This window comes from Galeopterus variegatus, unplaced genomic scaffold, assembly GCF_000696425.1.
Source record: "Galeopterus variegatus unplaced genomic scaffold, G_variegatus-3.0.2 Scaffold262, whole genome shotgun sequence".
In the NCBI taxonomy this organism is placed as follows: domain Eukaryota; kingdom Metazoa; phylum Chordata; class Mammalia; order Dermoptera; family Cynocephalidae; genus Galeopterus; species Galeopterus variegatus.
The window spans coordinates 222,946-244,257 of record NW_007726373.1 but is presented as its reverse complement, the minus strand read 5'-3'; the positions used below and the strand labels follow the sequence as shown (position 1 = coordinate 244,257).

General features: G+C 49.5%; 2 protein-coding genes across 8 annotated transcripts in view; one reads left to right on the top strand and one right to left on the bottom strand.

Moving 5' to 3' along the window:
* Window positions 1–3,570, top strand: part of MKL1 (megakaryoblastic leukemia (translocation) 1) — a 188,817-nt gene extending 185,247 nt beyond the window's left edge. For all 4 annotated transcript variants that reach the window (XM_008566683.1, XM_008566680.1, XM_008566679.1 and 1 more), the window contains one exon: window positions 1,998–3,570. In XM_008566683.1, the coding sequence (XP_008564905.1) occupies window positions 1,998–2,515 (518 nt within the window). In that variant the 3' untranslated portion in view covers window positions 2,516–3,570. The remainder of the gene's footprint in view (window positions 1–1,997) is intronic.
* Window positions 3,571–3,753: 183 nt separating this feature from the next.
* SGSM3 (small G protein signaling modulator 3) overlaps window positions 3,754–21,312 on the bottom strand; it is a 43,950-nt gene continuing 26,391 nt past the window's right edge. Inside the window, exons 2-22 of one of the 4 annotated variants that reach the window (XM_008566675.1) lie at window positions 13,075–13,190; window positions 12,508–12,593; window positions 11,972–12,035; window positions 9,526–9,734; window positions 9,316–9,423; window positions 8,672–8,815; window positions 8,184–8,379; window positions 7,863–8,008; window positions 7,269–7,493; window positions 6,896–6,950; window positions 6,642–6,769; window positions 6,351–6,506; window positions 6,080–6,134; window positions 5,863–5,912; window positions 5,549–5,701; window positions 5,353–5,423; window positions 5,185–5,233; window positions 5,023–5,108; window positions 4,702–4,824; window positions 4,511–4,571; window positions 3,754–4,304 (exon numbers count right to left, since the gene is read on the bottom strand). In XM_008566675.1, the coding sequence (XP_008564897.1) occupies window positions 4,224–4,304; window positions 4,511–4,571; window positions 4,702–4,824; window positions 5,023–5,108; window positions 5,185–5,233; window positions 5,353–5,423; window positions 5,549–5,701; window positions 5,863–5,912; window positions 6,080–6,134; window positions 6,351–6,506; window positions 6,642–6,769; window positions 6,896–6,950; window positions 7,269–7,493; window positions 7,863–8,008; window positions 8,184–8,379; window positions 8,672–8,815; window positions 9,316–9,423; window positions 9,526–9,734; window positions 11,972–12,035; window positions 12,508–12,593; window positions 13,075–13,081 (2,253 nt within the window). In that variant the 5' untranslated portion in view covers window positions 13,082–13,190 and the 3' untranslated portion in view covers window positions 3,754–4,223. The remainder of the gene's footprint in view (window positions 4,305–4,510; window positions 4,572–4,701; window positions 4,825–5,022; window positions 5,109–5,184; window positions 5,234–5,352; window positions 5,424–5,548; window positions 5,702–5,862; window positions 5,913–6,079; window positions 6,135–6,350; window positions 6,507–6,641; window positions 6,770–6,895; window positions 6,951–7,268; window positions 7,494–7,862; window positions 8,009–8,183; window positions 8,380–8,671; window positions 8,816–9,315; window positions 9,424–9,525; window positions 9,735–11,971; window positions 12,036–12,507; window positions 12,594–13,074; window positions 13,191–21,312) is intronic. The other 3 variants (XM_008566676.1, XM_008566678.1, XM_008566677.1) reach the window with 3 other exon arrangements.

The window sequence follows — 21,312 nt, the reverse complement described above, 5'->3', positions numbered from 1 at the left end:
AAACAGAAACTCCAGTACTCATTAGACACTGACTCCTCATTCCCCTGTCCCCGCCACCCCTGGCAGTCACCATTCTACTTTCTGTCTCTGAATCTGCCTATTGTAGGTACCTTATGTAAGTGGAGTCACACAGTATTTTTGTCCTTTTGTCTGGCTTCTGTCATTTAGCATGTTTTCAGTGTTCGTCCATGTTGTAGCATGCGTCAGAATTTCTTTCCTTTTTATAGCTAAATAATGTTCCATTGTATACCTGTGTCATACTTTGTTTATCCACTTATCTGTTGATGGATACCTGGGTTGCTTCTACTTCTTGGCTATTGAGAATAATACTGTTACGAACACTGGCGTGCAGTAGCTGTTTGAGTCACTGCTTTCAGATCCTTTGGGTGTAGGTACGTACCTAGGAATGGCCTTGCAGGAGCAAATGGCAATTCCGTTAACATTTTGAGGAATCGCCTAACAGTTTCCATTACAGCTGTATTTTACCTTCACCCCAGCAATGAATGAGGATTTCAGTCGCCACTTTCTTACCAACACTTCCTATTTTTAATTTTTCTGATAATAGCCATCCTAATGGGTGTGAAGTGGTATCTCATTGTGGTTTTTATTTGCATTTCCCTAATGATTAATGATTTTGAGCATCTTTTTATGTGCTTATTGGCCATTTTTGTATCTTCTATTGGAGAAACGTCTGAGTCCTTTGCCCACTTTTTTTTCCAATTTTTTTATTATGGTAAAATACACATAAAATTTACCATCTTAACCATGTTTAAGTGCACAGTTCAGTGATATTAAATGCATTCGTAATGTTGTGCAGCCATCACCACCATCCGTCACTCTTTTCATCTTGTAAAACTGAAACTCTGTACCCAATTAAACAATAACCCCCATTCCCTCTTGTCCTAGTCCTGGAAACCACCATTCTCCTGTCTGTCTGTGATTTTGGCTACTCTGATTACCTCATATAAGTGGAATCATGCAGTATTTGTCCTTTTGTGACTGCTTATTTCACTTAGCATAATGGCCTCCAGATTCATCCATTGATACACATTTAGGTTGATTCCACACTTTAGCTATTGTGAATAATGCTGCTGTCATCACGTCCAAAGATCTCTTTGAGACCCTGCTTTCCATTATTTTGGGCATAAACCTAGAAGTGGGATTGCTGGTGATTCTACTGTAATTTTTTGAGGAAACACCATACTGTTTGCACAGAGGCTGCACCATTTTACATTCCTACCAACAGTGTGCAAGGGTTGTTTCTCCGCGTCCTCACCAAAGCTTATTTCCTGTTTTGTTGATAGTAGCCATCCCTAATGGGTGTGAGGGGCTTTCTCATTGTGGCCCTGATTTGCATTTCCCTAATGACTGGTGATGCTGAGCATCTCTCCTACCAACAGTGTGCAAGGGTTGTTTCTCCGCGTCCTCACCAAAGCTTATTTCCTGTTTTCTTGATAGTAGCCATCCCTAATGGGTGTGAGGGGCTTTCTCATTGTGGCCCTGATTTGCATTTCCCTAATGACTGGTGATGCTGAGCATCTTTTCATGTGCTATTGGCTATTTGTGTCTTTTCTTTAAGAAATGTCAAGTCCTTTGCCCAATTTTGAATCAAGTTTTTGTTGAGTTCTCTATAAATTTTGGATATCAATCCTTTATGCAACATATGATTTGCAAGTATTTTCTCCCATTCTGTGGATTGTCTTTTCATTCTCATAATAGTGTCTTTTGATGCACAAAAGTTTTAAATTTCGATATAGTCTAATTTGTCTTCCTGTGCTTTTGGTTTGTCATAATCAAGAAATCATTGCCAAATCTAATGTCACAAAGATCTTCCCCTATGACTTTTCTAAGAGTTTTATAGTTATAACTCTTACTACATTTAAGTCTTTGAGCCATTTTATTTTTGTATGTGGTGTGACATAGGGTCCACCTTCTTTGTTTTGCATATGGATATTCAGGCCTGGTGTCTGACATCCATTCATTGTCTTGATTGGCAGAAATTTCAGCAGATTTCAAGGAGACACCATCCCTGCCAGGGAAGGAGAAGCCACCCTTGACAGCAGCGCGTGGGTCCCCCCTGGCTGCACAGCCCTCACCCTCCGCTGAGCTCCCCCAGGCTGCCCTGCCTCCGCCAGGCTCGCCCTCCCTCCCTGGGCGCCTGGAGGATTTCCTGGAGAGCAGCACAGGGCTGCCCTTGCTGACTGGTGGGCATGAAGGGCCAGAGCCCCTTTCCCTCATTGACGACCTCCACAGCCAGATGCTGAGCAGTTCTGCCATTCTGGACCATCCCCCCTCACCCATGGACACCTCAGAATTGCACTTTGCCCCGGAGCCCAGCAGCAACATGGGCCTGGACCTGGCTGATGGCCACCTGGACAGCATGGACTGGCTGGAGCTATCGTCAGGTGGGCCTGTGCTGAGCTTGGCCCCCCTCAGCACCACAGCCCCCAGCCTCTTCTCCACAGACTTCCTCGATGGCCATGACTTGCAGCTACATTGGGATTCCTGCTTGTAGCTCTCTGGCTGCAGAGACTGGGGAAGGGGCTGGAAGTTGGGGAGCCACAGAACTTCAGTGAGCGTGGCTCTTCCCTGCTTCACTCGGTCTCTCCATGTGGTTGTGAGTCTTGACAATCACAGTCGCTGCTGCTTCCCTACTCTGGGAGGCTGGAGCAGAGGGACTCCTACTCCTAGCTCTGGGACTCACACCGGGGTTTTGGAGGCCTGGCCAGGGCCATTTCAATTCGACCTCCTTTTTTGAGGTCAAGAGGTGCAGTTTGGCTAGCAGGCAAGGCCCAGGCAGGAGACTCCTCTTCTGGCCCAGGACTGAGATGGGTCAAGGGATGAATCTCTTCCTTCTCCCTCTGCTGTGAGGGAGGAAACTAGCCTGTGCCCCTACCTCCCCGTTCCCTGTGTCAGCCCACCCCAGGGTCCCAAGGCTTCCTGGGGTGTGGGGGCCTCCCTGCCATTTTAATGTCTTGGTGTAGGGTAGCCATTTAGTGGTTGATGGCAAAAATTTTCTGTACAGGTGTATATACCTCTATATATTATATATTGACATACATATATGTATACATCTATTTTGCAGGGTGGGGGGGACAGCTCCCTCCCTGTTCTCATCTATTCTCACATACAGAGGGCCTGGAGGCCATGGCTCCTGGAGGCTGATGCAGGGTCACCCTGGCCTGTGTGCCACACAGTCCAGTGCCCAGCCTGGTGTACAGCTGCCCAGGCCCTCTCATCACGTGTGTTTGGCATGTAGACGCCACGGCCTATGCCCCACCTGCTTCCTGGCTCCTATCAATCAGTGCCACGAGGGCAGAGGTGTTTTCTGGCCATCTGGCAGGAGCCCTCCACCCACCCACATTCCTTCCCCATCACCTCACTGCAGCCAACGTGGCCCTGGGACAAGAGGGACCTCAGGCCCAGCCACACCCTATTGGTGGCTGTGAAGCTGAGGCTGCCTCCTAGCCTAGTCACTCATAGGGTAGTAGGGATGGCATCACCAAAACCAGTGCTGGGACAAAGGTGGGGAAGCTGTGTGAACTTTTTAAAATAAAAACCAAAACACTGGCTCGTTAGTCCCTCTATTCAATCTGGGGAAGGGGTGGGTGGCATGGTCGTCCCAAGTTACCCCAATTCCACTCCCCCCTGCAGGATGAAGGAGCCAGGCTATGTGTTTCAGACTCTTCCAGGAAGGGCAAAACCTTGGACATACAGCCCTGTGGCTCTGGCTGGACAGAAGATGGGATGCACTTTCTCAAAGACACACTTTATTTACAAACCAAAGAGGCCAAGGAGCCTTCATCTGCCATTAGCCACCCACCTGCCTTTCCTGAGCAAAGACTGACAGATGTGGCTCTTCACCTCCTCATAAGGTGTTTGGTCGGTACAAACTGTAGTTGGGGCCCAGGGCTTCCTTAAGGACCCTGTCAGGGGAGAGCCCTCCCCAGGCACTCAGGAGAAAGGGGCTGAGCTGGCGCCCACCTTCTGCTCCTGCCACCAGTGATGCTCTGGGGAGCCTGGGGTGAGGGACCCTGATCATGGGACCCCAGCCAGGGCTCTAGAGTTTCTCTCCCCTGGACCCTGCAGCTTGGGGTGGGCCTGGGTCCCCTCACACCCAGACCCACAGCAGGCCTGCTCTTCCTGTTCAAGGGAGAGGCTTGCTTTGGTAGTTGATGGGTTGAGGGAGGCCTGGGTGTGACAGGGCAGCTGGAGGAAGAGTGTCACCCGTCTATGTCCCAGCTAAACAGGTGGTGCTTCACCAGCATGTCCTGAACACCCTCCTTCAGGGGCTGCTTCTCCTCCTGCACACAGGGACAGTGCCTCATGTCATAAGCCCAAGGTGGCAGGGGCCAGAGCAGTTCTGGGAGCTGAGTCACACTCCCATCCTCACCTGGACTCCCCCCTCAGCCACCCTAGGAACGGTGTGGGATGCTCCACCTGTGCAGACCCCACCGCAGCCCCCTTGGGAAGGCAGGCTGTGGGCCACAGACCAGCCTGCGCCACCCACCTCTCTCTTGACAGGGAGCTCCCAGTCCTGGGAAAGGCTGAAAGCAAAGCAGCAGAGAACGCTGGAGGGGAGTAAGGAGAAGGGGAAGCTCATCACGCTCAGCCAACTCTGCCTGCCCAGCCTCATCCCCCAATTGCAGGGCCCTGCAGAGCTGGCTTTGGCCCTGCCCAGGAGCCCCCCAAGGTCCTCACCGGAGTTCGCACTTGATCTGGACCCAGCCAGGGCTGCGCAGGAAGGACCAGGGCTGGTACCACTTCTCCACGGTCGGCAGGCTGGAGCAGAGCACCTCCAGCCACAGGTGCAGCACCTGCTCACTGGGGACAAGGCCATGGGGAGCGGGCAGCAGCAGATGCCTCCGACCTGCCCCCCTCAGCAGCCCCCACACCACAAGGCCTTGAGTCCCTGAGGGAGCTTTTCTGTCCTTCAGGGTCCCCTTTGAGGATCCCTCCTCTGCTGGAATGAGCCCACCCCAGGCTCTTCCAGCTCCTTCCCCAGCCCTTCTCTACACTCACTTGAGCCCCACGCAGATCAGGGAGCGGAGTTTGACGTCCATCTGTGCATGCACTGCATTATGACTCACGTTCACAGACTGCACAGCCTGGAGAGGGCACAGCTGTCACTTGGCCACCTCCACTGGCCAGGCCTCCGGGTCTGGCAGGGCAGGCCCCACTTACCCGGTAGAGCAGCTCCTCTGGGGTCAGGACTTTGCCATCTTCATCCAACCTGAGGGAGGACCACAGCTCCCAGAGCTGCCCTGGTGTGCTGGGCACTGGGTCCAGCCACCATTCCCCACACACCCTGGCAGGCGACCTCACTGGCAGAATGCCCACACAGGCAGTTACCTGTATGTCTTACAGAGCACCAGGCGGGAATACACGGAGTCGAAGTCCCTCTCAACCTCCCGGCCTGCTGCCTGCAGGGAACAAGACGGGACACAGTGTGAGGCAGGGACAGGGGAGGTGCCAGGTCAAAGCCCAACTGAGCACATGTCACCACCCTGCCCGCCCCTTCTGCCCCCTCTGCAGGGCCCTGACTTACTTCCTCGATAAACAGCCAGGGGTGGCACGCACCCCCAAGCAGGGACGGCTTCTTCAGCCCATGTTCAAACAGGGCCTTAAGAGCTGGGCAGAGGGTCCCTCGCACGAGATCCGTGACCCCCTCTGTCACCGAGTCGTCCCCCGCAATGGAGTACTGATGGCAGGAATGGGTCTAAGGTGCCTGTAGCCAGCTACCCTCTCCCCCATCCTCACAGCCACTGCCACAACGGGCCCTGGCGAGGAGGGGGCCGGCCGTGCTGGGGGTCGAGGCAGGAGCGGCTCCCAGGAAAGGCCCCGTCCTGCCCACCCTCTTACCTCCTTGCTCCGTTCATCCAGGACTTCCACAAACTTGGCTGGAAACCAGCCTGTGGGAGAAGCCGGCCTGTGAGGAGCAGCCAGGAGGCTGTCTTGACTTTCTCCCAGGGGGACGAGGACAGAGCACTGGCTGGGCTGGGTGGAACCCACAGTCATAGGGCATTGCTGCCCAAACCTCCTTCCTACTCCCTGACTCAAGAGCAGAAAAAGACCTCACCTCTCAGGCCATTCAGTTCCCCCACCCAGCAGTGCTCATCCTTCTGTGAGATAATCTGCATGGAGGAAACACAGCAACCAAAGCTCAGCCACCCAGGACCTGTCTCCCCCACACCCCGGTCTGATCTTATCCTCAGCAACTGGGCCAGGCCAAGACCCCCTGCCAGTTTCAGAAAGGCAAGCTCTTGGCAGGAAAGGGGGTAGGGGCTGGGCAAGGGGTCAGATAACCTGCCACAGCCTCATGACCCAGCAGCAGCCTGAGCGCCACGCACCGTGATGATATCGTTCTTGCGGAAGCCCAGCTCGTCGTCATCGTGCCGCTCAAAGTCCAGCAGGGCCTTGGCCCGGCGTCGGTGGCTGCGTGAACATGCCACATAGTTCTCGTGGTCCCGTTGGTGGCTCTCCATGCTGTAGTCTGGTGTCAGCTCCTGCATAGTGAACAGAAGTGACAGGGACAGAAAGGCCACTGAGGGAGAGCAGCCTCAGCAGCATGAATGGGACCAGGGAAGGAGAGCCCCCAAGTCCAAGCTGTTTTGCACGAGCCCAAGGTGCCTGCAACTCACCACGCTGCAGTTTTTGGGGTCTGTGCACTGGAAATGGCACGCCACGCGCAGGATGGCTTCCCGGAGGTCGGCCACCAGCTCTGTCTGCTTGATGTTCTTGGCCTTGAGTGCCTCCAGGTCATCCTCCCCTAGGAGGCCCAGAGAGCGATGCGACCATAGCCCCCCTCCCCCCAGGCCCTCTGAGGAGAGGATGCGCCACATTCACGTGGTGCATGAGGATGGAGCCCGCCTGCCCACTACAGCCGAGTCCTCACCAAAGAGCAGGGAGGTGAAGGCGGACTTCCTGCGCTGGCTCCTGCGCCGCACGACCTGTGGGAGGGGAGCAGGTCAGCCGCAGCCCAGGGCACTCACCACCAGGAGGAAGCCATCCCACCGGCATTTCACTCACACTATCTCATCAGAAACGGCCTTTGAGGCCGGCTGGCTCTGAGGATCAGGAAAGTATGAGCACTTCAGAGCTGGACCTATCCTCCTCCCAGACCATGCAAGGGTCCGAGCCCCTAGACATGAAGCCCCAGGAGGGCTAGAGGGGTGGGGGAGGGCCTGGTCCCTGCAGCTCTGCTCACTCAGCTTTCTCAAGGGACCCTACGCTGGGGGCCGAGGTGGGGCCTCTCCATCATAGTTCACCTGTGAGAGGCTGGTGGCAGCACTGGTGCCCAGGAGCTGGCCCTGGTCTGCAATGAGGTAGGCCAGGTGTTTGCGGCGCTGGGTCTCCACGGCCACATCCGTGAGGGAGCCAGCCAGCCGCATGGCCTCCCGCAGCAGCAGCTCCGCGTCCTCAATCTGTGATGGGATATCCGACAGCGTGTTGAAGATGGAGGCCGAGTTCTCTGACTGGATCAGCTCCTCCTCCTGGGCCACACAAGGGCAGGACAGGGGGGCATTGTCACTTCCAGGCATTGGGCACTGAGCTGACCCCAATCATCATCCTCAGGCCTGTGCTCCTTTGGCCCGGCCATTGGGGACTGGTCCTTTTGGGCCCAGGGAGATCCCCCACCCCACACTTGGGTCTCTCAGCAGAGACCAGTGCTCGGGCCACCCCATGCTAAATCTTGGATGGAGTGGAGAGAGAGGGAAGGAGGACTTGCCCCTCTGCCAACCACTGCTGGACTCAGGGCCTGGATCCCACCTTGACCACCCAGAGGAGGGGTGAAGGGTGGCTGGGCCTGACGCTGGGTGGAGTAGCCCTGGGCGGGGGGACAGCCATGGCTCCACAAGCACCTTGAGGCGCAGCATGCCCAGCGTGGTCTGAAACAGCACCAGAGACCCCTCGTAGAAAAACAGGTCCCAGATCCGCAGCAGCAGCCTGATGTGCACCACACTGGCAAAAGCCGTGAGGAACCAGTGCAGCGTGATCAGGGACAGCTCTGTGAACACAGACACCAGCTGCTAGGGCTGGGAGCGGGAGCAGGAACAGCCTGGCCCTGGTCAGCCTGGGGAGGAGGGGGACAGGGGGAAGATAGCTTCCAAAGAACTGTGGAATGGGAACCAGCATCTCAGAATCCCGGGGCCCCAGAGAGGAGGAAGGCTGCCAGGCCTCACCGATGTCATGCTCTTGGAGCAGCTTGTCCAGGCGAGGCAGGTACTGGACGATGAGGTGGCGCAGGACCCGCTGGTCAGTCTGCACGCCCAGCAGGGTGGTGCTGAAGTAGGAGGCTGGGAGCAGGTCCTCGATGATGGCGCACATCATCCAGAAGGTGTCCTCCTCCTCCAGGAAGAGCAGGAGGCAGGCAGCCACCTGACCAGGGCAGGGGGACAAGGGCATCTACCCAGGCCTTCATGTGAATTATAAAAGGTGCCCCCTCAGGGGTGACTAATTAGAAACAGCCTCTCTGGGGTACATGTGCAGAGTGTGCACATCTTCCTTAGGCTGGTCGGCCTGGGCTGCTCTGCCTGCACGACAAACGCAGCTGCCCCTGCCCTCCTCGCGGCCTCCCACATCCACCCCCACCTCCTGTCCTACTGCCCATTAGGGGCCTGGAGAAGACCCTGGGCACACCGACTCTTCTCCCTTGCTGGGCTGTACTCACCATGCCCGTGCCCTGGCAGTAGCCAATCTCTGGGTAGAGCCAGGCCAGAGCTCGGAGGACCCTGCGCAGGCGGGGCACCCCGACACTGTTCATGCTGGCGAAGCAGGCATTGCTGGGCATGGTGCGGAGCAGGTCTTTCTCAATCTGTGGGCGGCCATGACAACACCCACAAAAACAAGACCCTGTGAGACATAGCTGCAGACTTGGTGACACCTTGTGAGGGAGGCAAGCCCCAGGCAGACTTCTCTCCCAGGAGTGGGGACTCCTTACACTCCTTTTCCCTTCAAGATTAGGTCCCAGCTAGTGTGCAGCCGAGTACACCCAAGTAACCTGGGGAACTTCATGCCAGACCTACTACATGAGAACATCTGGCGTGAAGCCTGGAATCTGTATTTAACATCCTCAGCTGTACCTCCTGGGGACCTGGGCTTGTGAACCCCATCTCCTCCATGTCCTTCCACAGCACTGGTGACCATTTAGACAATTCTCTCTGCAGCCTATAGAGGACCCTGGAGGGAGCAAGTTTTCTCCAGATGCATGTTTGTGGGTGATAGGGCTGAGACAAGACTGCATCCCTCCTGTGGGGGCATGGTCTCTGGCCAGGCAGCTCTTCCTGAAGGGCCCCTGGGCCGCCCTGGTCTCACCTGTTTGGCAGCAATGGTTTCATCATTGGAGCTGTTCTTCACAATCTCACGGTAGGACAGTTCGGAGTTCCTCTTCTTCTGCAGGGCCCCAGAGAGCCGCATCCACAGCTGAGGGTAGGAGCCATGCAAGTACTTAGTCTTTCTCGAGACACCTGATCATTGGGCCACAGGGCTCTCCAGACCCTCTGTGGGTCCCTGTAAACATCTCACCTGCGGCCTCATACTGTGTGGGATGCCAGCCAGCACCAGGGAGCGCAGCTTCTCAGAGCGTGGTAGGGAGACTGCAATCTTGTCCCAAGTGAGATCCCCAACGTCATGGTTATGAGTGAACTCCAGGTGGGCCTGCCAACGCAGCCTCTGCGGAGGGTCCTCCATCAGACAGACATTCATCAGCGGACTGGAGCCAGGCTCAGCACCTTCTGCCAGCAGAGAGCCAAGGGATGCAGCAGTGAGCAGAGAAAGAAGGAAAACCTGCTCCTCACTGCACGTCCTCCCAAGCGCCAAGCTCTGTTCTCAAGAGACCCTGGACTTTGTGGCTCTAGGCTGAGCCCCTCCCCGGAAACCCAATCCCCATTGCCAATAGCTTCCTCGCAGCTCCAGCTGCACAATTAACAGGCATCCTGATGACAGACAAACCTGAGCTCTCCACTTTCTCCCCAAAGTTGCCCCTGCTGCAGTCTTCCCAGATCCAGAAACGACACCTCCAACTTCCAGATGCTCAAGCCCAAACCCCAGAGTCACCTGTGGCCCCTCCCTCCCCTAGACCCCACATTCAGTCCATTGGCAAACATGGCAGGATTGCTCCACTTCTTACCACCCGACTGGTGCCCTGGGCCAAGCCCTTGCCCTGAGTCAAGCCCTTGCCCTGCGTGTGCATCTCCGTGGTAGCCTCTTGCGGCCTCCCTGTCTACACCCTTGCCTCCCAAAGGCTCCTCTCCCCAGCAGTCAGAGTGACCCTTCTAAGATGCAAGTCAGATCAGGTCACTCTGCTCAGAACTACTGTTGGCACCAGCTCACTCAGACTCAAAGCCCAAGGCTTTCCAGGACTCCATCATCTGCTCCCCTGGGCCTGCCCTCACTTCCTACTCTTCCTTCTTGCTCCTTCCACTCTGGGGACAAAGTCCTTCCTGCTCTTCCCCACCAAATCCACTCCCACCTCAGGGCCTTTGCACCTATTATCCCCCTCCCCAGCTACACTCACCCCCTTGCTTCCTTCTGGTCTCTAGTCAAGGGCCTCCTCCTCTAAGGAGACTTCCTCCTTCACGGGAGGGTCAAGGGTTATGACTTCACATATAGTAAAATGCACAAATTTTCAGTGTAAATTTTGGTATCAATAAACCATATCTAAACATTGTCCCTGTAGTGGATTGAATTATGCACCCCCCAAACTCACTGAAGCAAGCTTGAATTGTGTCCCTCAAGTTTTACGTATTAGAAACTTAGCTTCCACTGTGACTGTTAAGAGGGTGGGAAATCCTATCATGGTAATTGAAAGGTGGAGCCTTGAAGAAGTGATTGGATTGTAGGACCGTGCAGTAGTGGATGGATTAAAAATGGTGGTCAGGGGCATCGTTCTGAGGGCTTTAAAAGAAGAGGAGAATCTGTCTTTCTCTCTCTCTGCTCCACCATTTTCACAATGTGATACTCTGCTGTCACTGTCACCACCACCAAGGCTCTCACCAGATTGTTCCCTGGACTTTGGACTTCCCAGCCTCAGAAACTGTAAGCAGTAAATTTTGTTTTTTCTGTAAATCACCCAGTTCCATGTATTCTGCTATAAGCAACAAAGATACAGTCCCCATCATGATGTAGCAGTTCCACAGTGTGATGGTAAGCTCAGAATCCAGCAATCATTGAGACAAGGACCATTCCCATCATACTAGAAAGTTCTTTGTGTCCCTCTCAACCCCAGCTTTTAACCTCCAAATATCTGCCTGCAAATTAGAAGAATAAGGGAAGCTTATGTGGGAATTGGAAAGATGAGTGACCCGAAAATGATTCGTTTCACCCAGTTACAATGCTCTAGCTCTGGCCTATTGATAGGCCATACTGGCAGACGGCTTTCCTAAGAGCCCTCTTGGGAACCAGTAGATCTATTTATAGTAGAAAACAATGGAAATGGCCTAGAGGTCCACTTATCGAAAAATGGTTATAAAAATATTAAGACAAGTCCATTATAACAGGATATTATGCAGCCATTAAAAAATATGTTTTTAAAGGGGTCTTAACTGACATAGGAAAGTGCTTATGGTATAATGTTAGGATATAATATGTATAAGATATAATCTTAGTTATTAAAAGTATATAAAGATACACACACACAAAATCGGGAAAGGAATACACTAAAATGTCTTCAGGTTGTGGGATTATGTGTTAATTTTATTTTAACCTTTATATTTTTTGGTACTTTTCAACTCTTCTACAATGAACATTATTGCTTTTATTATCAGGTAAAGATCAATAAAATTTATCTAAAAAAAAAATCAGATCTCCCTATACTTATAACAGCTTTACCGTCAGATACACCTCTATCCTTAAATCTGGAATGGGTAAAACATCCAGAGCTCAGAGGTTACGTGCTGTGTAATGTGAGTCTGGGAGCTGGAGTCATCCCCAAGGACATGAGCAAGATTACACACAAAGGGCCCAGTTTTACCTTCCTTGTCCACACGGAAACCGAACTCATCGTAGTAGAACTCCGGTTGCTCCTCTGACTCCTTCTAGAATCAAGATTAGGAAGAAAGTTAGTCATCTGTCCCCCAGTCTGGGACCACAGTTTCTGAAAGATGCCACCCACATGGCTGCCTGCTAAAATTCTACAAGCCTTCCAGGCTCAGATCAAAGGCTACCCTTCGAGAAAAGTTTCTCTGGTCACCACTCAACTAGAGGGGTCACCACCTTCTCTGTATTCTCCTAGCATTTTCTTTGTTCTTCTCTGAAGTCAAAGACAATAAGATGAAGGAAAGAAACGTGTTTTATGCATTTCTGTGCCCCCATAATACCGAGAGCATAGTGCCACAATACTTGTCCTCCAACCTAATGACTGACTCAACAGGCACATGGAGCTAAGATGCCATCTTTGGCAGGGACCCCATGACCCTGTGTGAACATGGTGGAGTTGGCCACCCACTCCCTTCACGCCACAAGCTGGGAGTACAGCAGGCTGATGGCTGGCTAGGCAAGCTGCTGTACCTGCATGTAGTTGACCAGGATCTCCTGAGGCCATATGCTTGGAGTCAGGGCTGAGAAGGGGCCACTGGCAGAAGGTACGTGGCTTCCTAAAATCAAAGACCAGGAATAGGAGAATAATCAAGAAAATGCAGAGGCAACATTCAAGTTGGAATATCCCCTCCCCCTCAAAGAGTGCCAGCATTAAAGGGACTAGACCATCTAAAGTGGGATGGGTGGGGAAGGGGGAGAATAGAAGAAAGCTCCTGGAAATTAGCAAATTTCTGAGGAGGGGGGAAGAAAGCATAGCAGCATGTTACAAAACATAACCAAACTTCATCTTCTTGCCTCTTTCTCCACCTAAGTAGGGGTGAGGATTTGCAGGCTGGAGTTGGGGGGAGAGGAAAACTGGACAGCTGAGCTGACAAGAACGTTTTAGTAACTTTCCCAGACAGCCAGAAGCCGGAGAACTTCCCTTCCATTTCTCCACCTCTCTTATCTGGATAGGTGTTTCATGAAAAACAAGCCAATTCCTAGCCCTCTGGCTCCTCAGGGAGAGCCTCACGGCCCAAGTCCAGGCCCTGCTTCTACCTGACATCGTGCTGAGAGGCAGGCAAGTCTTCTGCAGATCCGGACTTAGGAGTTTTACTATCCTATCTTAGAGCTGGACGGCTCCTCAGGCTTCATCTGGCCCAGAAACATCTGCCCTGTTAGGAGAGAAAAGGGGAAGAAAGTCATTCTAGAGTGCCCTCTCTCCTGTAAAGGTGAGGCCTTTCCACCCATGCTCTGATTTTGCTCTGATTTGCCCAGATGCAGCGGGGAGGGAAGTCCTGGCCACTATTCAACAAGGAAAGAAAAAAGTCACACTTTGCCCATTTTTAAATTGGGCTTTTTAGCCTTCGTATACCCATACCAGCCAGACACCCCAAAAATAAATAAAATAAAAATAAACTGGACTACTTGTCTTTTTTATTGTTGAGTCCTTATTTTTTAAGAGGACAAGAAATAGAGGGGGCAGGGGATCCGAAAGAAAAAGCCTCCTATTCTGAACATTTTGTCTGACTTTGAGAAGCTACAAAATTGACATTTTGAAAAGCTTTGTGAACCAAAGGGGAGTGTCCACTCACTTCCCATTTTATTAAGGAGAAGAATCATACATACAGACTTCCAGATGCCCCATACTCAGGTAATATTTCTTGAAAAAGAAAAAACCCAGCCACCATCAAAACCTCTATGAATAGGCTTCCCTGAGCCAGAATCTGAGGAGTCATCTAGACAGAGCACGGCTCAGCTTTTGAGTTAATGCTTCCACTCTCCCTCCACTGACATCTCCCACTACTGCAGCCTGCTCTACCACACCGTCACTAGCCTGACAGCTGGGAAACTGCTACAAATTGCCATTTAATTTAAATCTCTATCACTGTTTAAATCCCTGTCTCCTCCCTTTTTCTGTCATCTAAAAAAAAGAGGACTCAATAATGAGAAGACAAATAGCTCAATTAAAATATGGGCAAAAGATCTGAATATACATTTCTCCAAAGAAGAGATGTAAATGGCCAATAAGCAGGTAAATAGATGCTCAACATCACCAGCCATCAGAGAAATGCAAACCAAAACCACAATGAGACACCACCTCACACCCACTAGGATGGCCATAATCCAAAAGACAGACAGTGATAAGTGCTGGCGAGACTGTGGAGAAACTGGAGTCCTCACACATTGCTGGTGGGAATGTAAAATGGTGCAGCTGCTGTGGACAAAAGTTTGCAGTTCCTCGAAAGGTTAAACACAGAATTACCATGTGACCCAGCAATTCCACTCCTAGGTATATATCCAAAAGAAATGCAAACATATCTCCACACAAAAACTTGTAAATGAATGTTCACAGCAGCATTATTCATTATAGCCAAAAGTAAAAACTGTTCAAATGTCCATCAAGTGATGAATGGATATATAAAATATATGGAATATCCATACAATAAAATACTATTCAGCCATAAAAAGGAAGGAAGGAAGTACTGACACATGCTACAACATGGATGAACCTAGAAAACATTATGCTAAATGAAAGCCAGACAAAAAAGGATGAATATTATATGAATCCATTTAAATGAAATGTCCAAAAGAGCAAATACATACAGGCAGAAAGTAGATTAGCAGTTGCCAGGGGCTGGAAAGAGGGGAATGGAGAGTAACTGCTATTTGAGATGACAAAAATGTTCTAGAATTAGATAGTGGTGACAGCTGCACAACATGGTGAATATACTAAAACCACTAAATTATACACTTTAAAAACGGTGAGTTTTATGGTACATGAATTATATTCTCAATTTAAAAAAATAAGAAAAAGCCATCAACTGAGGAGTATATTCTAACTTTCTATCTTCCTATTTCCAACCTCCTACCCCATTAAAACTGGAAAGAATCTATTATTACCCGCTTGAGTTTCGACAGAGATGCAGCATGTTTTTGGTGTTAGCTTTCTTTTACTGAATAATAAGCCTTTTACTTGTAACCATGGATTGAAAGACTCTGACTCCATGGTATAAACATTAGTTAACAGTAAGAAGATGTGTTTGAAAGATTTTAGGACAAGTTGTCTTCTAGTTTCTGAAATCATGCTTTCCTAGACCCAGCCCTGAAGAAAAGCCTACTTTTGCCATTTTTCAGGTGACAGGAGTCAGCAGTGACCGCTGTTGTTCTGGTCCACAGCAGCCCTCTTCTGTGCTATCTTATCTGTCACAGAATTCTGGTGTTAGGGATTATAGGTAAGTGAGAATGATTAGATGAGTGAGAAAGAAGCAAAAAAGAGGAAAATCAAACAACCATTCAAGGGCACTATGAGAAACATGGCCTTTTACTCAAGCATATGTTGAAAAATAAGTACATATAAAAATCCCAGTTCTGGGCCGGCCCGGTGGCTCACTGCTACAGTGCGCCGCTTGGGAAGCGCAGTGGCACTCCCGCCGAGGGTTCGGATCCCACATACAGACCAGCCGCTCACTGGCTGAGCGAGGTGCAGACACAACACCGAGGGTTGCGATCCCGTTGCCGGTCCCGGTCCGGTACGGGCGCGACACTGAGGGTTGCGATCCGTTGCCGGTCGTGAAAAACCGGTCAGTAAAAAAGACAAAAAAAAAAAAAAAGATGTTAGCTTTGCTACACTGGGAACACTGAGCAATGATCAGATTCTGAATATATTTTAAAGAGTCTGCAAGACTCAGATCTGTAATTTTTTCCTGCGAGTGTGTGTGTGTGTGTGTGCGTGTGCGTGCACACGCCACTTCTCCCCGGTGCTCCCCTAGAGTCTCCCACAAGTTCCCAGCAGGAGCCGGATGTGATACTGCTAAGCTGGGCAGGCAGGTTTTTCCTGCCTCTGGTCACTATGGAAACCTTCCTGAAAGCAGCCTTCTGGGAGTTGGCAGAAGCAGCCCAAGAAGTTAGCTACGTCACCATGGCTGCCCTCCTGTTGTCACAGGGGTATCAACAGGCAGAAACTTTTGAACAGGATCAATACAGGCACCTTCGAGGTGCTCTAGAAGGAATTTTTAAAAGTTGAATGTACATATTCAAAAGTGCCAGTGCCTCCAGTATATTTCTTCCTAGTTTGCCAATACTACAATTTAGAGTAGTAAGACAAATTTTATAGTAGTAAGATGTATCCATATGTGTTAAAATGTATATGGGGGGGCAGAAACTGTTCTGTCCATTTCCTGTGGCCTCTTGATATAGAACAAAAGAATAGAGCCCTTCATCCACTTGACCTGTTATCTTGTCCTGTCTCCTATTTTTCTTGACAATACACCAGGGTTGCTACTACGATATAAGTGGTTTTCTGCAGATATTTGCCAGGGAACATGAAAACTATAAGCAGAACAAGAGAAAATCTGAGGGTACTTCAAAAAGTTTGTGAAAAAATAGAATTGAAAGATAATATAATCTTGCCATGAACTTTTTTTTCCCTTTTTTTTTTTTTTTGTCTTTTTCCGTGTCCGGCAACGGATTGCAACCCTCAGTGTCGCCCCCGTACCGGACCGGGACCGGCAACGGGATCGCAACCCTCGGTGTTGCTCCCGCGCCTCGCTCAGCCAGTGAGCGGGAACCGGTCTGTATGTGGGATCCGAACCCTCGGCGGGAGCGCCACCACGCTTCCCAAGCGGCGCACTATAGCAGTGTGCCACCGGGCCGGCCCTTGCCATGAACTTTTTTTTCCCTTTTTTTTTTTTTTTGTTTTTTTCCGTGTCCGGCAACGGATTGCAACCCTCAGTGTCGCCCCCGTACCGGACCGGGACCGGCAACGGGATCGCAACCCTCGGTGTTGCTCCCGCGCCTCGCTCAGCCAGTGAGCGGGAACCGGTCTGTATGTGGGATCCGAACCCTCGGCGGGAGCGCCACCACGCTTCCCAAGCGGCGCACTATAGCAGTGTGCCACCGGGCCGGCCCTTGCCATGAACTTTTTTTTCCCTTTTTTTTTTTTTTTGTTTTTTTCCGTGTCCGGCAACGGATTGCAACCCTCAGTGTCGCCCCCGTACCGGACCGGGACCGGCAACGGGATCGCAACCCTCGGTGTTGCTCCCGCGCCTCGCTCAGCCAGTGAGCGGGAACCGGTCTGTATGTGGGATCCGAACCCTCGGCGGGAGCGCCACCACGCTTCCCAAGCGGCGCACTATAGCAGTGTGCCACCGGGCCGGCCCTTGCCATGAACTTTTTGAAGTACTCTCATACATCTATTTTAAGAGGCCTCTGAGATCCTGAAGACTACTTTTTCTCTGTGAGGACACAAGAGGACACTGGAAGCTATCGATAACAACTAACCCAGAGAGGGAACTGCAAATCTGGAGAGTCCGAGAGGCTGAAGTAATAGATTAATGTGGCTACTACAGATGCTAAAAAAAAGTAAAATCAGATTATAAATACTCAACGGAATATGAACTTTTTTTTGAAAATGAATGAAAAAATATACGGATGCTTTTTTCAAGGTACAGGTACACAAACCCTGGTTTCTTCCTCGTTTTTCTCTTTGGCTTCGATTCTTCAACAAATCTCTAAAATGCATGTGGGCCCCATCCTCTGCCCCTTGCTCTTCTCACTCCAGTCTCTTCCTGGGCAATCTCATCCCTGCCACGGCCTCCACAACCACCTGCTGACTCCTGCCTCTAGTGACACTTTTCCAGACTCCTATTTTCAGCTGCTTCCATCTGCCAAAGTTATCTTTTTTAAATGCAAATTGAATCCCAGCAGCTCCTGCTTAACTCTTTCAACAACTCACCACCATCCCCAGAATAAGGGCCACATTCTCTAACACTACGAGGTTCTACATGGTCTGGTGCCTGCCCACCTCCCTGAACTCCTCTCACCACCCCTACATCCACTTTACACTCCAGTCATGTGGGCCTACTTACATCAGCTGCCCAAATGCACTGTACTCTGTCTCCACTCCTTTGTCTCTAATGGTCTTCTCATCTGCCAGATAAGACTCCTATTTATACTTTAACTCAACTCAAATGACACCTCAGCATAGAAAAGAAGCCTTCTGTGGTAGCCAGCCTCCAAGATGGTCCCAAATGATTCCACCTTCTGATATTCAGGCCCACTCCACACCAAATCACAGCAAATCTCTGTGTCCAAAAGAATACAGCAGCAGTGACTGTATATAACTTCCAAGGATAGACCATAAACAGCACAGCAACTTCCACGCTGGTCTCTTTTATCAGTTGCCCCAGGGGAAGTCAGCTGATGTGTCATGAGGACACACAAGGAGCCCCATGGAGAGGCAACAACTTGCCAGCCACATGAGTAAGCCAACTTGGAAGCAGACCTTGTAGCCCTGAACCTTGAGAAGACTTTAGCCCTGGCCAACATCTGACTGCAGTGTCATGAGAGAACCTCTTCTCTTATGAAGCAGAATCTCCCAACCGAGATGCTCCTGAATTCCTGACCCATAGAAACCATGAGAGATAATAAATGATTATTGTTGCTTTAAGCCACTAAGTTTGGGGGTGATTTGCTACATACCAATAGATAACAAATATATCTTCATGACACTTCCCTGCCTTTAGCTGAGATAGCTCTCTTTGCTCCTATAAAAGCCCTGTGAATAAGTCAATCACTGCACTTAATTTATAGTATTTTTTTCCCAGTTGATCCCCGCTAGCTACGTCTTGTTTATCTTGGCATCTTTGGCATCTGGCACAATGCCTGGCACTCTGGAATCTCTCAATAATCATTTGTTAGATGAATTCGACAAATGAATGAATACATAAATAGAAATTGAGAAAAAATAAAAATTAAAAGTCACATTTCATACCACAGTAATAAATCACTAGTGTTTTATTTACTCCATATTCTCCCTTCTTCTGGGATTGTGGAAAATGGCAACCTCCCCCCAGCAATTGCCACTTTTTTTTTTGGTGGCCGGCGGTATGGGGATCTGAACTCTTGACCTTGGGGTTACAAGGCAGCACTCTAACCAACTGAGCTAACTGGCCAGCCACAGTCCCCCGTCACCCTCCCCAACCTTTAAAACTGCTGCTTCCACCTGCCCTTTCCAACTACACAGTTCTGGGGAAGTTCTTTATGTTTATATGACTTCATCTCCCTGAGCTTAGCTGACTGGTTCTGCGTGAGCACAGACTAAGCTGGGCCAGTCCTAACACTAAACAGCCACTGCCACAAGTAATCAGACTGGGGGTGATCGTCTCACCCAAATGGCCTAATGAGTCCCTTCTTCAAGGTTTTAAATTTGAGACCTAGACAGCCGAGGAGATCAGTCCCCATCAGTGATGGAAGCATGCATATATACAGACACACACATGAACATATGTATGTCTGTATAATTACATTGTATATGTGTGTGTATATATAGTAATAAAATACTCAGTGCTGGTAAAAAATTTTTGTGGTAAAAAAATAGTTCATTCATTAATTGCTGTAAATTGGTACATCTCCTTGGGAATGGAGTATCTATAAATATTTTCCACCCTTCGATACAGTAACTATTCTCCTGGAAACTTACTTAGAGAAATAATTCAATAGAAGCAAAAAGTACATGCATGAGGTTTACTTCAGCAATCTCTATATCGCAAAACTTTGCAAGTAATTTAATGTCAAACGTTAGGGGAGTTAATCAAATGTTGGTATACTGATGCAATAAAATGTGATTCAATTAATCTGTATTCCAACCATGGACTTCTATGTCTGGCCAAGATGGAGTTAGAGAGACTAGATTTACCTTCTCAACAACTGGAAAACTGGAAAATTACATGAACAATGGTTTTCTGACATTGAACAAGATGCAGTCCAGGGCAGCAAACACCAAGAGAGGTCAAGCAAATGAGGTGAGCCCTATGAGTCCATCGGTTACTGCATCGGGAGTTTCCAGGCTGCAGTGGTGGGCTGAGGAGATAGAGTTGAGTGTTTGAGGAGGCCAAGGCAGCTTGAATTTGTAGAGCAGAAACCTGGAGAGGAGAGACCTGCACAGACAGAGAGCTCCACAGATCTGCAGAGATACTCCACACCTTCATCTGGAAACTGACTGGCGCACGTTTGTGAGAAAACTACCCAAGGTTGGGAAAAGAAGCACCTGAAAGGAACATGAGGAATAATCCTTGAAGCTTACCCAACTTGGTCATGGTGATGTATTATCCTGTTATATACTGTGGAATTCAATTTGCTAAATTTTTATTAGAATTTTTGCATCTATGTTTATGAAGGACATTTGACGTGTAGTTGACTTTTCTTGTAATGCATTTTTCTGGATTTGCTATCAGGATAATGTTTGCTTTAGAATGAGTCAGGAATTGTTCCCTTCTCTCAATTTTTGGGAAGAATTTCTATAGAATTAGCATTATGTCTTTCTTAAATGTTGAGTAGAAATTACCAATGAAGCCTTCTGTAACTAGAGTTTTCTCTCTTTTGGGTGGCTTGTCAGTACAGGGATCCAAACCCTTGGCCTTGTGCCTGGAGTTTTCTTTGTGGAAAGCCTTCTAACTACAGATTTAATTTCATTAATAGAGACAGGGCTATTCAGATTACCTATTTCTTCTTGACTGAATTTTGGTAGTTTGCATATTTTCAAGGAATTTGCTTACTATTTAAGTTGCTAAATTTATTGGTGAATTTAGCCCAAAGTATACAGAAGAAGGATAACAAAAAATAATAAAGATGGTACTACAAATCAAAATAATATCAGGAAAACAAAAAAAGAGAAAAATCAATGAAACCCAAACCTGCTCCTTTGAGATCAACAAAATCAATAAATCTCTGATCAGACTGATCAGGAAAGAGAGAAGACACAAATTACCAATATCAGGAATGAAAAGTGTCACAACAGATCCCAGAGGCATTAAAAGGACAAGAGAATATTATGAACTTTGTGCCAATAAATTCCGCAATACAGAAAAAGAACAATATCATCACGACCAAGTAGGACTTATCTTGGGAATGCAAGACTGGTTCAGTATTTAAAGATGAATCAATGCAACTGAGCATGTCAACAAGATGAAGAAAAAACCACATGATTATCTCAAAAGATGCAGAAAAAGCATTTGACAAAAAGTACTTGATAAAATTTAAATTCAACATCCATTCATGATTTAAAAATTCTCAGTAAACTAGAAATAGAAGGAAACATCCTGGGCCGGCCTGGTGGCGCACTGGATGGTGTGCCGCTTGGGAAGCGCGGAGGCGCTCCCGTCCGAGGGTTCGGATCCCATGTACAGACCGGTTCCCGCTCGCTGGCTGGGCGAGGCGCGGGAGCAACGCCGAGGCTTGCGATCCCGTTGCCGGTCCCCGGTCCGGTGCGCGACACCGCGGGTAGCGAACGCGCTG